Here is a 15,777-nt window from a genome sequence, read left to right as displayed (position 1 = left end):
GCCCCACCATGAAAAATGATGTTAAAGTAAGCAAAATAAAGTCTGCCAACTCGCGCGGAGTAAATTGCACAGACAGCAGTTAGTAAGATTGATTTCAGTAGCCACGGTTTTGAAAACTTTTGTCACGTAGTGTTCGTCTTCTCAATAGAACATCTTTGATAATGTCTTCTGGCCAATCAGAATCAAGATAACGGCGTGGTGTTGTTGCAGGAAGTCCCGACGGAGAATACTTTTGCTGTAGTACAGGGGTGTACATAACTGGTACGCAGGTTATGTGCGTAATCTGAAATGCGTACCGTCACTTGTGTCACAAAGCGCATTTGCGTACCGACGTAGGCTTACTTGTGAAGCTTTTCCAGAAGGCGGTTAGATCACCGGACGACAGAGTCGGTCTCCGTGTGCACAGACAGGGCTGCTGTTAACGTCGGTCTGTACAACGGAATTGTGCCAAAACTACGCCAACCGGCTGCGGAGCGAGACTCCCCCCCCCTTAGCTTGACATGCTCGACGTTCAGTTAACTTAGCATATATGCTAACTGAACATGCATGTACTCTAATTTTTACAAGAATCTGATTTTATGTAAGTTTTAAATATTAATTGAAGGTGTCTTTCACATTTGAATGTTTTTTATTTAAAACATGTATTAGCTCCTATACTGTAGACATGTAAATATGTATAATTATTATTTTAAGTGTGGTTTAAAGTTAAATGGTAGTTATTGGGTAGAGCCAAGTAACCCAGGTGGATGCAATCAGGTAATTAGGACAGAGCCTCTGTTTTTAGATGGGGTTTATGCTGTAGGCCTGACATTTAAACTAGCTGAAGGGCTTTCTGTTCAAACCACAGTGAAATCTAGAGGTTGTTTTGTGCATTAAAGGGTTACCTTCTGAAAGTGAGGAAGTATGACCAGCTTTGTCCCATAGGATTATACAGGCCAGTCCATTGCTGCTTGTTTAAGGAGTTAACTATTTCCAATATTAAAGTCACTTAAATTGTATTCTATTTTATTCACCTATAGACAAACAACACAACACTCCGTGATGGAGCACGCCCAGAGCTCAACAAATTGGACTCGGACACTTTCCAGTGTCCATTTTGTGAAAGGACCGGGTCACACCCAGCCGTCACGTGTACATTATGTCTTGCATGTGCTAATAAAATTCTCATTACATTATGCCTGGTATTTTGCCATGGAGGCCAGCTTTGACTTCAGCATTGTAAGTATTAAGGAAAGAAGTCACATTAAAATTCTATAACAAACTTAATGAAAATTGATGCTCTTTCTTTAGCATGACATGTCTCTCCTGAGAAGGTGGTGGTGTGTTATCCTGGTGAAAAACTTTGGACTGGAAGGGTATGCTGCAGTGCTACAAAAACATTTGAATTTGTAATTGTATTATCAAGAAGATTTGGGGGTGAACACCTGGCTCTAAAATTCAACCTTCTGGTGAAGAAAATGTGTCTTAATTGCAGGTATGGAAAGAGGTTTGCTCACTATAGTGAGGAAGGCAGGGCGACCCTTAGCGACAATGTCCCACCTACATTCAGGATCAGTCGTAAAAGGACGCATGCAAGCAGCACCATGGTCAGTGTATTGCTCAACGTATCTATGACCCTGTGTGCCTGTTTCAGAATGGGTTACTACTCCTAAAACACATACTACATAGAACTTATGGTACATGCAACATTTGTTTTGTGTGGTACTGTGTCATTCTGAATCGAGCCTGGATCATTTTTGGAGGAGTTAAACCGTGCATGTAAAGCACTGTCAAAATAATGGTTGACTGTCTACAGATGCCCCTGGACACTGATGAGGACCACTCCTATAACAGGAGGCCTTACAACTTCCTTCCTAAAGAGTCGGTTAGTGAATGGACACATTCAAGTGTACAACCCCTGATGCATGTGATTTTATAATATTACATGACTTCTTTATACCATCTTGTCTTATCAGTAAGATGGAACTTTGTTCTCATGACCTCGCCAAGAACATGAGTGAGGAAGCGCACCAAAGGCTGAAGGACTTGTGAAAGATTCCGAGGAGTTTATTATTTATTCAATATTTTTTTAAGTTGACCAGCTCTGATTTTCCATTTGATGTTCTGTTCAATAAATGTTCATTGAGGAAAACGGTATCAGTGTCATATTTTATATACATCACAGTGAATGCTGAACTTGCCTGACCATATACTGCAGTTGAAAGTACACGATGAAACACTGGCTCAATCAATACAATTCCCACATGCTCTACCCCGGAACCTGCGGGCTTCAGACTCTGGCCCCCCGCACCAACCTGCGATCCTTCGGGGACAGAGCCTTCAGTATGGCAGCTCCCACTCTCTGGAACGCTCTCCCTGCGGAGATCTGCAACATCCCCACGCTTGATGCCTTAAAAAGGGCCCTCAAGTCTCATCTGTCTGCCAAGGCCTTTGGCCCCAAATCTATTTGTTGTTTTGTCTGACTGCCTTTGTTATGTTTGTTTCTACTGCTGTTCTTCTTTTTAAAGGGACCTTGGGTCTCATGAAAGGCGCTATATATATCCTATTATTAATACATCATTGGTAAGCATTTTTACAATATTCTGGCTTTCACTGTTCAAATGAGATGCCAACCATCAAAATGGGATAAGGGGTTCCAAGGGGTTCTCAAACGGATAGGTTATTAATTTATTTGCCTAATAGTTGCTTAAAACGGATAGGTTATTAATTTAGTTGCTTAAAACGGATAGGTTATTAATTTATTTGCCTAATAGTTGCTTAAAACGCCTAATAGTTGCTTAAAACGGATAGGTTATTAATTTAGTTGCTTAAAATGCTACAATAACATGCCATGTACGGTCTCCACCGTAGGCGGCGTAGTTGTCGTCAATTCGCTTTTCATCTGCCATGCCTCTCGGCCACCGTAGTGTCAGGTGGGCGTGTCGTGTACCATCGTGTACCGCCTGTCACTACCCGATCTGCAGCTCTGCCCGATCTGCTGTGCGCATGTGCGAGATGGTCCGCCATATTGGACAACGCCGGACGGCAACCCAAGTAGGACAAAATTGACATCTAGACCGTCTGAACCATTCGCAAGTTTTTACATGTGACAAAATATGCATTGCGCATTCGCGAGTTTTTACATGTGACAAACGGTGATTTGCAGAGTTTTTACATGTGACAAACTGTGATTTGCATTGCATCTGACAGAATGAAGACTTTAGTGTTTTACAACAATTTGAGACAATTCATGGCTGAAGGTGAATTTCACACAGACCTCTCTAAAAATGAGCGAGATCAAATGCGCCGTGCGTCTCCCCCTCTTTACTCACTTTCCCATCTCGTTCTCTCTTATTTCTGTTAGATATGAAGGAAAAACATACAAGTCCATGTAAGCATCTGAGTTACCACCGTTACCAAACGGTGTGCCGCGGCACACTGGTGTGCCGTGAGGCAAATCCGGGTGTGCCGTGGGATTTTGTGACAACCATACATTATTTTTTCAATATACAACTACACAAAAATAATCATTTATTTTTTTTAATTTACTATATCAGTACTTTGTAGGTTTATGTACGTAATCTGCGCGACTTGCGCGTCCACATCTCCACGTGCAGTGCTGCATAAACATGGCTGAGTCAGCGATAACTATCGAGGGGTGGAGGTATGCCCATTATTTTTATATCACGCAGTCTATTCTTCTTCTCTGTCTTCCGGTTGTTGCCTGTATTAAATGACAAATACACACTACCGCCATGGATTTGATATGAACGAGGCGGCAGTTAGCAGCTAGCGGCTAGCTAGTAATGATCTAGTGATATCGGTAATATTAACTCCATTTAATACAACATTTACGGTACAAGATTCAATCATACAGCCCATGTAGTATGACAATGAATTACAGCAAACATGTGCAATATATCCATTATTACAGCTCCGTGGGATGGCAGTAAGACGATATGGATCCGTTCCCATTGTGCATCCATGGGTAAAGATAAACGCAACTCACATTGGTTCCTCATACAGCATCTCTGTAAACTACGTGTATTCACTGAATTTCACTCTCTGCCTTTAACGCTCGTTGTAGCTCCAAAAGCTCCAGCCAGAGCCTGGCTCCAGCACCCTCCCTGTGAGCACAGTGTGCTCTGATTGGTCGGGACACGTAACATGAACGTACCGGGCTGCGCGGTCCCGTGGATTAGATGCGCGTTCATAATGCAGAGGGAAATAACTCTCAGAATAACGTTATTAGCAAATGTTTTACAACTTGAGGAACGAATGTTTTTTTTAATAAGGGCTATACAAGTGTTCATACTGGGTAGTTTATTTAGTTAAAATTTTTTTCCAACGAGTTACAGACCACTCTTTCCCCATGTAAGTCAATGGGAAAAGTGTTTTCGGGCCTGGCAACCAAACCGGAAGTGTAGTACCGCCGTTTGGCCAGCACGAATATGTTCATCTGAGTCCGGCGCACTACCTGGGGGCTTGACTACCGCCGCCTGCTGGTAAGGAAAGTTATTGCCACTCACGCATGCGCAGTTTGTACGTGCTCGGCGAGGAAAGTAACGAGTAAAGTACCGAGTTACTTTATGTAGATAGTAACGAAGTAGTGTAATATATTACATTTTTTTTAAAGTAATACATTTATAATTTGTAGTTCCGGACCATGGACAATGCAGCTTCCTTGCATTGACAGTTGTCTGTGCTGAATTTCTGCTGAGTTTCCTTTGCCTCATTTTCTATTTTGTGACCTGTCTGGTGTAAATGAGTGTGTTGCTGCTTTGATGAAGCCTAATTTGATAAAGTTTCAAATTAATTTCGGAAATATTTCGTAATATAGTTGTCTTTGTCACATTTTATTTGGCATTAGTAAATAATTATGCACATTTACAGATACTTTACATAATATGAGTGATAACACGTGTTATAAGGGCTATCTTTTCACAATAGGTGTGCCTTGAGATTTTTTACTTGTCCTTTGGTGTGCCTTGGGCACAACAAAGTTTGGGAACCACTGGCATAAATGATAGTGGGCGTCTGAGGGTGTCATTACTGAGAAATGTCAAAGAAATTCAAAACCTTACATTTGAAAACAGGTTTGCATTCCTCCACTTAAGGTGACGTTATCATTGGAAACAATAAAACCGAACTATTTTGATGTAGAATTTATAAATTGAATCGTTAGAGCAGAACAAAATGGTTGTATTGTAGCCTGAGTTCCGTGCAGCCCTAGTTTCAACAGGTGTAAACATGGTCCATATAATGTGAATACATGCAGAAGTAGACAGTAAGAGGCCCCTGACATCAGGTCTATTTGTTAAAATAGTAGGGGCTCTTCACTCTGCATAGCAGTATGAATAGCCTTAAAAAACAAACAACCCACTCCGTGGTAACGAGAGTCATATTTCTGACCCATATGCCCTAAGTGAAGCCGTTAGTCTCATCTAACTGACCCAAGGGTTGGTGCTGGTGTGACAGTTCCAAGTGTTACAGCTTCCAGTTCATGGCTCGGTGGGGGGGGAGCAGACCCACGTGAGACAGTGTCAATGGCTGTATTGTTCAGTGTGAGGAGCGTCATTCTCTCTGGGAGCAGGAAATGGTGTCCATTCTCGGACCAAACCATTAATGTCATGTAGAGCAGCCATAGCATCTCTGTGACTGCACTCAGCCGGACTGTAGCAGGGTAGAACTGGGTGACTCTTAGTGAAGCTGTCCAACGCCATTAGACAAAATGGAACCACGTGCTAACAAAAAGGACACAGGGTCATCAAGTCTCTCTTTACCATTGGCCTAATCATAAACAAATTAGTGGGAAAAATGTGGAACACTAATCCATCATGTGGAATGTTGAGTTAATTTAAATAATTACTTATGGGTTGAAATCAATTTAACATTAGAACCAAAGTCAGTTAACAAATTGGACTTGCACAGATCAGTAATCAATACACCATTTTTCCAGCTCCGTGATGAAAACGATAACAGGCAGGGATGCAAACTTGTCATCAATAAAATATAATTGGGGTATGGACAGGGTTGCTAACTTTGGGTACCTGGCTGGAGTGAGATTTTGATATCATGGGTTTAATTACACACATGCGCACGAAGCGACTGCTATCGTGTCCGTAGCGGGACCTTAGCATATACTTAGGATATATATATATAATATATATATACAAATACACAATATTGGACACAGACTATAAAGGGCACACAGTTTCATTAAATAATGAAAGTCAAACACATGTTTGTTTCCACTGTTTTATTGTGTGCCTGTCGCGATAAGCAACTAATTGACTTATCGGCTCCCGAGTATTTGTGTTAGATAATCTATGGTAGGGCTAACCCATACAGTGGTGGGGCTCAAATCAGTATTTGAAATGTAATTACATACACGCTATATCGCCCCCTTGTCAGTGAAACGCCACGCGTGAGGTTTAGAATATTTCCCTGTCTCAATCCAAATTGAACTGTATGAAATTAAAATAAAATAAAAACATTTGTCTTGTAGTAAATAAAAAGGCGACCTGGAGCCAATCCTGCCATTTCCTCACAAGTGAAAGAGTTCACATGCTGAAAACCCAACCCCCGCAGGGGGTCTGGGGGGATTCTCCCCCAGGAGATTTTTGAAATACTAACATAAAATACACATTCTCTCTTTTAGAGGAAAAAATAAATCCATCTATAACCACGCGACATATTTAAATGAAGCTGAAACTGCTGCTCCTCCCATAGGGAAGAGGCTGTGTGAATTACTTCGAATTACTTTGAAATTACCCCATTGTTCTTTGTGTCAAAATGGAAGGTTTCTGGCTAACGTTAGCTTAGGTACTCAGATCTTGTTCTTGAGTACAAGTAGAAGTACCAGAGTGTAGGAATACTAAGTTACAGTAAAAGTACTGCATTCAAAATGTTACTCAAGTAAAAGTATAAAAGTATTGTCATCAAAATATAGTGAAAATAGCGACAGTAAAAGTAGTCGTTGTGCAGATTGGTTTATTTCAGAATAATATATATGATATGTTTTATAATGATTGATCATTAAAGTGTTCTCAAAGCTGGTAAAGGTGCAGCTAGTTTGAAGTACTTTGTATACTGCAGGGTAGCTGGTGGATTTACTCCAGGTGGAACTAAAGTCTGATTAAACACTTGATTAGATTTCACATCATTCATCCACATCTGTGAAGTAACTAAAGGTATTAAATACATGTAGTGGAGTAAAAGTACACCATGTACCACTGAACTGTAGTGGAGTAGAAAAATAAAGCAGCAAAACATTTAGATACTCAAATAAAGTACCAGTATCTCAAAATGGTTCCCAAGTATAGGACTTGTGGAGTTTATGAACTTAGTTACTTTACACCAGTGGCTATACAGATAGAAAGACTAAGCCTTGCACAGAGGCAAGAAAAGACATTTTCAAAATGCTCAAAAGTTCTGCCAAAAAAAAACTGACTGCTGAAATTAGATCTTCCTTTGTGCTGTGGTCATAAAACCCCAAATGGGTCGCGCCGTGGTCTGCTTCAGATTATCTTCTCCTTCCAGAGGTCACGCTTGTCTCTGACCCCGTGTCTTGCGGTTTATTTTATTTTCTTCTTCTGCAGCACCAAGCAGAGTATAGAAAAGGATGTTGAACTATATTTAAAACTGTAATTGAACTTCAACTCATATCCATTATCTGATTCCAGTGGCCAGTTGGAAACAGATAATGACAAAGTTTTCATTTTGCATCAATCGTGCAAAAAGGTTCAATCACCATTGTGTCTAAGTCTTGTCTTATCTGCTTTGTTTCGGAATGTGTTCAATACATTAGGTTATTTTATTTTCATTATTACCATACAATTCATAGATTAAGAATAAATGAAACAAATAATACAACATTGACCTATTTGAGCAGACAGATGACCCGCAGTTATGCCTCTGAGGTTCCCGGGTGTAAAACAGAGGCTTTTTTGCTATTTATTTTCCTTTTGCGGAAATTTAGATTCATTTTACCTTGGCTGTGGACTGATTCATTTTATTAGTTGTTACAAAAACATGCACAAGACGGCAGGTATACAAACAAACACGAAACAATTATACAAACAAACATGAACCCGCAACAAATATCAGGTGACAGCTAAACTCATCCAGTTTAATTTTAATCCGAATTAGGGAAACTTCAGCGGGGGTAGGGAAAATATCAGTACTTATTTTTACTTATTGTTTTTTTTTAAATTATTTTAATTTTTTTTAAACAAAATCCAATTCAATAATCCGTAAGTGTATTAAACACAGTGTGAATGTAATATTCTGCCACCACCCTTCCCATTTAATAGCTCAATTTAGTTCTTGAGCTTATGGTGTGATTAACAGAAAATACAAGTCTGTGTTGTTAAACATTAATTCAGTTGATGAGCAATAAACGACCTTATTCTCAATCAAAACCACTATGCAAATGTAGTGGTAAAACTGCTCAACCGACCGAGAGCAGAGATATTAATTAATTAAATTAATTCTAAGAACGGAATCTGCTGAAGAGTAATAACCACATTATTCTCAATCAGCAACCACTATGCTAATTTAATGGTGCTCTGCCCAACATATTCTAAAGAGGCTGGGTCAACAACAATCTTGCAATACTATTAAATCACATAGCCCCACTGATCCTGTGTAGCAGGACTTGTAATGTCCATACATCCACTAAGTAATTAACGATTATCCTAATTTTAGTCATAATATTTTCATATCTTACACGTGAAAGGTGATCCCACGGGTTCTTGTTTGCAGACTGCGGTGATTAGAGCAGCCGTAGGCTGCACAAAAGTCCGGCATAGTCAGGTACTTCTGTAAACACAAAGCCAGCAAATTCCTGTATCATAATGCAAGATGTTTTTAACAAGCCAAACCACTTGGAAGAAATCATGTGTAACTTAAATTATGTTGAAAAGAAAGAGCAGTTCTGCCTCTCCCACTGGTGTAAAGTTGCTGGGTCAACTTTGTAATACTAGGTCTCACTCACAGCCTCTTGTTATTAGCCAGCTAATAAATACAACCACATACACAAAGAAAAGCTGCAATTTCAACATCTCCAAGCATCCTGTATCATAGCCATGCTAATAATGTTTATAATAAACCAAACCGTTTGTAAATCAGTCAAGATTTCAGCGATTTAAGAGTATTTTTGTGCAGATCACTCACCTTACAACAGCTACCATAACGCGAATCAGAGTAACTGTTGACTGTAGCAAGATGGCGGCCGGTCAGCTACGCTGGAAAATCTCCCATGAGCCATCTAGTGTTTATATCTATGGTGACACCGCCGTGTACTGGCCGCGGCCGCAGCTAGACCATATTGCAACTTTTGAGAGAGTGAAACGTCACAGATTACCCAGCATGCCTGATAAGTACCCGTATGTGCACTCATAGAGCATGCGCAACTTTAACCAAAATGCTCGTTCACATCAAGCACGTCAATTTGCGTACACGTAATAGCACCGTGCGTTCATGACAGCATGGTAATGGATTGTTGTTATCATGGATTTGATATGAACGAGGCGGCAGTTAGCAGCTAGCGGCTAGCTAGTAATGATGCTAATGTACACATCAATCGTTATGTACTTATATTACGCTGTAACAGGATCTAGTGATATCCAACAGAGCTTCATTTAGCATGAAATTATTATTGCACTGTATATATATATATATATATATATATTTATATACAGTGCAATAAGCTTCTTAGTGCAATACGAAGCTACAGGGACGTTAATAATGTCGGTAATATTAACTTTATTTAATACAAAATGTACGGTACAAGATTTAATCATGTATGATAATGAATTACAGCAAACATGTGCAATATATCCATTATTACAGCTCCGTGGGATGGCAGTAAGACGATATGGATCCGTTCTTATTGTGCATCCATGGGTAAAGATAAACGCAACTCACATTGGTTTCTCATACAGCATCTCTGTAAACTACGTGTATTCACTGAATTTCACTCTCTGCCTTTAACGGCTCGTTGTAGCTCCAATAGCTCCAGCCCAGTGTTGCCAACTCCATAGCTATTGGCTGTCCGAAAAGTCGCCAGAAGTCGCTAAATGACGTCATCGCCTAATTTGCATATCATGTAATGGCGGCTGTAGGAAAGAGCATGGTCGAGGCCTTTTTTTTTTTTTTTTTTATCTTTTTATTGGCTTTTTGACAGATATCACAATGGCAATACAGTAGGTACACATGTATAGAAGATGGTCTGTAGGAAAATTAAATAGTTACCTCACCCCTCCCATGAACATGGCATGTTCTGTGTTGGGGGGACGCCGAACAAGGCAGTTAGAGGGTTACGGGGTATGGGTGTGTTAAGGCTCAAGGGTTTTGAAAATACTAGACCAGAAGGCATTCAGGCTGGGGCATGACCAAAACATATGCGTGTGATTGGCAGGAATGGTAGAGGCCTTTTGAGTATGTTTTTGGGTTTTAACATGCTTCATGATGAATTGGAAATGGGGGACCCTGATGTAAACAAGACGAAAGTCTTTCTCTGGTCTGCATCCCCTTAACAATTGTATGTTTTGAGCTGTACTGTACTGTACCCAATATACAAGCTGTTAATAAACTTTTCAATCAATCAATCAATCAGATGTCAGACCGTTTGGCATAGAAATCCCCCTTACAATAAAGGCAGTATGCCCGTGTGTCATCTCCAATAAATGGCTTCAACCATCCTTTATACTCAGGGTTTGATTCCCACTCCTTTCTGTATTTTTGAGAATACAATTTAGACTGTGCCATGATGTTTAGCTTGTCACAGAGAGGCACACACAGAGTGGACGAGGTGATTGAGTGACTGGGGCTGTGTGAGGCAAAGCAAAGGCAGTTATTTATTATAGTGTGAAAGTGAGTGAAGAAACATTTACATTTTACATTTAAATCCCGCTCAAAACCAGGACGGGTTGGCAGTTGGCGCATGCGCAATTCATTTGCAGTCTCGACGCGGGGGAGTGTGGTTGTCTCCTCTCTGCTCTGACTGCAGCAGCAGCTCTGCTGCGGCCAGGCAACTGTACTATGGGAGGGAGGCGGGGCTCACGGCAGCACCCGCGGCTCGTTAACTGCAGAACAATACGTGAGTCTCCAAACACCAGAAAAGTCCCTAATAACACCATTATAAATCGTTAGATTAGTCGTTAGTCGCTTTTGACACAAATAAGTAGCCGGAGGGTTTGGAAAGCCGCCAAATGTAACGAGAAAATCGCCAAGTTGGCAACACCGCTCCAGCCCCACCCTCCCTGGGAGCACAGTGTGCTCTGATTGGTTGGGACACGTAACATGAACGTGCCGGGCGGCGCGGTCCCGTGGGTTAGATGCACGTTCATAATGAAGAGGGAAATAACTCTCAGAATAACGTTATTAGCTAATTTTTACAACTTGAGGAACGAATGTTTTTAATAAGGGCTATACAAGTGTTCATACTGGGTAGTTTATTTAGTTTAAAAAAAATTATCCAACGAGTTACAGACCACTCTTTCCCCATGTAAGTCAATGGGAAAAAGTGTTTCCGGGCCTGGCAACCAAACGGAAGTGTAGTACCGCCGTTTGGCCAGCACGAATATTTTCATCTGAGTCCGGCGCACTTCCTGGGGGTTTGGTGCACGAATATTTTCATCTGAGTCCGGCGCACTTCCTGGGGGCTTGGTCTCAAGCAAGCCCCCAGGAAGTGCGCCGGACTCAGATGAAAATATTCGTGCTGGCCAAACGGCGGTACTACTACTAAATAAACTACCCAGTATGAACACTTGTATAGCCCTTATTAAAAACATTCGTTCCTCAAGTTGTAAAAATTAGCTAATAACGTTATTCTGAGAGTTATTTCCCTCTTCATTATGAACGTGCATCTAACCCACGGGACCGCGCCGCCCGGCACGTTCATGTTACGTGTCCCGACCAATCAGAGCACACTGTGCTCACAGGAAGGGTGGGGGCTGGAGCTATTGGAGCTACAACGAGCCGTTAAAGACAGAGAGTGAAATTCAGTGAATACACGTAGTTTACAGAGATGCTGTATGAGAAACCAATGTGAGTTGCGTTTATCTTTACCCATGGATGCACAATAAGAACGGATCCATATCGTCTTACCGCCATCCCACGGAGCTGTAATAATGGATATATTGCACATGTTTGCTGTAATTCATTATCATACATGGGCTGTATGATTAAATCTTGTACCGTAAATGTTGTATTAAATAAAGTTAATATTACCGACATTATTAACGTCCCTGTAGCTTCGTATTGCACTAAGAAGCTTATTGCACTGTATATAAATATATACAGTGCAATAATAATTTCATGCTAAATGAAGCTCTGTTGGATATCACTAGATCCTGTTACAGCGTAATATAAGTACATAACGATTGATGTGTACATTAGCATCATTACTAGCTAGCCGCTAGCTGCTAACTGCCGCCTCGTTCATATCAAATTCATGATAACAACAATCCATTACCATGCTGTCATGAACGCACGGTGCTATTACGTGTACGCAAATTGACGTGCTTGATGTGAACGAGCATTTTGGTTAAAGTTGCGCATGCTCTATGAGTGCACATACGGGTACTTCTCAGGCATGCTGGGTAATCTGTGACGTTTAACTCTCTCAAAAGTTGGGCCATTTTATCATCATGCGCTAATGAGCAGCTCTCATAGGAATGAATGAGGCCCCGCCTCCCACGCTGTATCCAGTTCTTATTATACATCCATGGTCTCAAGTCAGCACCACCATATATAATAAACACTAGATGACTCACCCGCGCTGCTGGCCAATGGAGACCGACGTTGCCACATGGCCGCCATCTTGCTACAGGTAGTGCTCTCCATAGGTATATAATATAAACACTAGATGGCTCATGGGAGATTTTCCAGCGTAGCTCACCGGCCGCCATCTTGCTACAGTCAACAGCTACTCTGGGATGCGCTATGGTAGCTGTTGTAAGGTGAGTGATCTGCACAAAAATACTCTTAAATTGCTGAAATCTTGACTGATTTACAAACGGTTTTGTTTATTATAAACGTTATTAGCATGGCTATGATACAGGATGCTTGGACATGTTGAAATTGCAGCTTTTCTTTTTGTATGACGTGGTTGTATTTATTAGCTGGCTAATAACAAGAGGCTGTGAGTGAGACCTAAGAGGCTTCTCAATAGTCAAATTTCCCCTCCTCGACTCCTCGGTCCTCGGTCCTCCGGTAGTGACCCGGAAATGAATTTCAGCGCGCCATTTTGAAGGACATCTCATTTCTCTAAATGCACACCGAGGATCGAGCGTCGAGGAGGCTCTCTGGAGGAGCTCTAACCGAGGATACACTGATGGTTCCTCCACGGCTCCTCCACGGATGCATTTCCGGGAACGGTGGAGGCGTGATGCACGGCCGGACTTATCTCAGCCAATGACAGCTATGCATGCATCCCCTGGATATTATTTTAGAAACTGCTTTCATCGCGTCCCGATGTTTCCAGAGAGAACAGCTGTACGGTCCATGCAGAAAGCAGAGCAGTGTGTATAATATATATCACTCAGTATAACAGGCCTACTCTCTTTATTTGCTTTAGTTTAGTAGATATCTACAAACAAAGAGTCGATATTTTTCTAAGACCATTGCTTCACATAATAAAATAAAATACACAACGGCTTATGCTTTAGGAGCTGTAGGTGTGTGTGGTACAGTGTGTAGGTGTGTGTTGTACAGTGCGTAAATGCGGCGGACAGACGGGTCTCAGTTGGTTTGGTGTCCTCTGCCTACTTGTAAATACAACTTTTGGCCCGTAATTTCAATTCCCCATTTCAGCGACCAGAGAGAGGGGGGGATATATCCAGTCTCTGATTGTGTTACGTTATTATGAGAGTGCTCTCATACTTTAAATTGTATATATTTATATAAATATATTTGTGTGTGTGTGTCCGCATCTGTAGCCTGTTATTGTCTCATTATACTGCACTCTCAAATATACTCACTTGTTATTTTCTTAATTTGTTTAGTGAAAAGTCTGACACAGTGCAGTCTTTCTCATAGCACTTATCATAGTTATTTAGCATAGCATTTAAAAGACAAATTATTTCCGTACTTTACCTTGTCTTTTTAGAAGTGGAAAAAACTGCCCATTGATTTTGCCGTTCTGTGTGTGATTGAAAAACAGAATTATCTACCTGATTTCATATTGTTTACTTATTGATTGATATTTTAGCATAAGGCCCAGACAATGAATGACAGACGCAAACCAGTTAAATGTAAATCCTCTTGTCACAAACTTCTTTGTCTGACTTGTTTCAGTAATTGTATCAGACAGTGCCCATTTAAAAGTAGCCTGGATAAAGAAGTGTGCAAAGTATTTCAGTTCAACAGAGCAAAGGGAATGAGAAGACTTAAATGTGTAGGTGCTGATTTTATTGAAAATATAGTTTTGTTTTCAAATACAAGATTGCAAGTAATAAGAAGTTATACAAATACCAGTAAAAGCAAAGCACCTGTAGAAGGCACATTTTCTAAAATATAAAAACATGATTTATGCAAATCCAGACTAAAATCCTCCTATAACACAAACACACACAGATCTAATTGTTCACAGCTATTCATTTCACTGTATTGACCTGTCTTATTGCAACTCCACCTGTCTAGCAGACATACAATATAATAAGCTTTATATTGAAATCAAACTAATAAACAGGCCGGAGAAAAAGCAGTAACCAAGATTCCAGTGTTGCCAACTCTCACGCATCTGGCGTGTGACCAGGCCCGGTTCCAGAACAAAATGACTCAGGGTGCATCTGAGATTAGAGAGGGTGCAGTGGTAAAGTGCTATTTTTATAAGTGGGGAGTGGACCTAACACCCTCTAAGGCATGGGTTGGCAACAGGCGGCCCGCGGGCCATTGTTGGCCCGCCAGCAATAATATTTGGCCCGTAATTTTGAGAATCAAAAATAAAACATTTTTTTTTGAATTTTTTTTTTACAACATAGGACCAGAGAGTCGCACATCAGGGTTTCCGTTAGCCGGTAATTACCGGTTTTTATCTGGTAAAATTCATTAAAAACCGGTCAATTCAAAACCTGCTGGTCAAAATTAGGGATGCTCCGATCGATCGGCCGCCGGTCATTATCAGCCGATATTCACTCTTAATAGTTTGATCGGTGCTCTCTATAAAGGCCGATCAGGAGAGCTGGATCTGATCGATATGGACATAAACACGAGTGAAGTATAACCGGACCGAGAGAGAGATCAGATCAGCTGCTGCATAATCACCTGAAGCCCCGCCCACTGTTTAGCGCGCTGCATGAGAAACTGACGGGCTGTCAGGAGAGAGAGGGAGGGAGAGAGGAAAAGAGAGGATCCGTTTCTCCCGTGTTATTATCCAAAGTTAATGTAAACTTTTGAATAATGTACTTCATACTACAAGTAGTTTGTTTGAATGTAATAATTATGTTGTTTGTTGTTTGTGGAATCATTTATTGAAAAATGAATCTGATTCGGCGGTTAATCTGTAACGATTATAAACTGAAGCAATATAAAAATTATTCCCATTAACTGAGTTTTAAACATCAGCATATCCTGTCATAGTCCGGTGATTACCTGCTAACGGAAACTTTGCTACACAATTCTTATTATTATTGAAACATGACCGGTAAGTTTCAAATTTGTCCGGTAAAATAAATTCTGTCCCGACATATCCGCTTACATTCATAATGTCAGCGGAGGGAGGGGAAGCGACGCTGTGGAAGAGCAGAGTGGCGAGGGAGAGCTGTCATCTTCCCTTTACAAGCTTCAAAC

At 40.9% G+C, this 15,777-nt stretch overlaps 1 protein-coding gene across 1 annotated transcript in view; it reads right to left on the bottom strand.

Moving 5' to 3' along the window:
• LOC117562668 (THAP domain-containing protein 5-like) overlaps positions 1 to 9,208 on the bottom strand; it is a 68,273-nt gene extending 59,065 nt beyond the window's left edge. Inside the window, exons 1-2 of the mRNA XM_034240518.1 lie at positions 9,157 to 9,208; positions 8,711 to 8,802 (exon numbers count right to left, since the gene is read on the bottom strand). Coding sequence (XP_034096409.1) covers positions 8,711 to 8,790 — 80 coding nt within the window. The 5' untranslated portion in view covers positions 8,791 to 8,802; positions 9,157 to 9,208. The remainder of the gene's footprint in view (positions 1 to 8,710; positions 8,803 to 9,156) is intronic.
• Between the last annotated feature and the right edge of the window lie 6,569 nt (positions 9,209 to 15,777).

Source organism: Gymnodraco acuticeps, unplaced genomic scaffold (genome assembly GCF_902827175.1).
Source record: "Gymnodraco acuticeps unplaced genomic scaffold, fGymAcu1.1, whole genome shotgun sequence".
NCBI classification, from domain to species: Eukaryota; Metazoa; Chordata; class Actinopteri; order Perciformes; family Bathydraconidae; genus Gymnodraco; species Gymnodraco acuticeps.
This window is presented reverse-complemented; position numbering and strand designations above follow the sequence as displayed.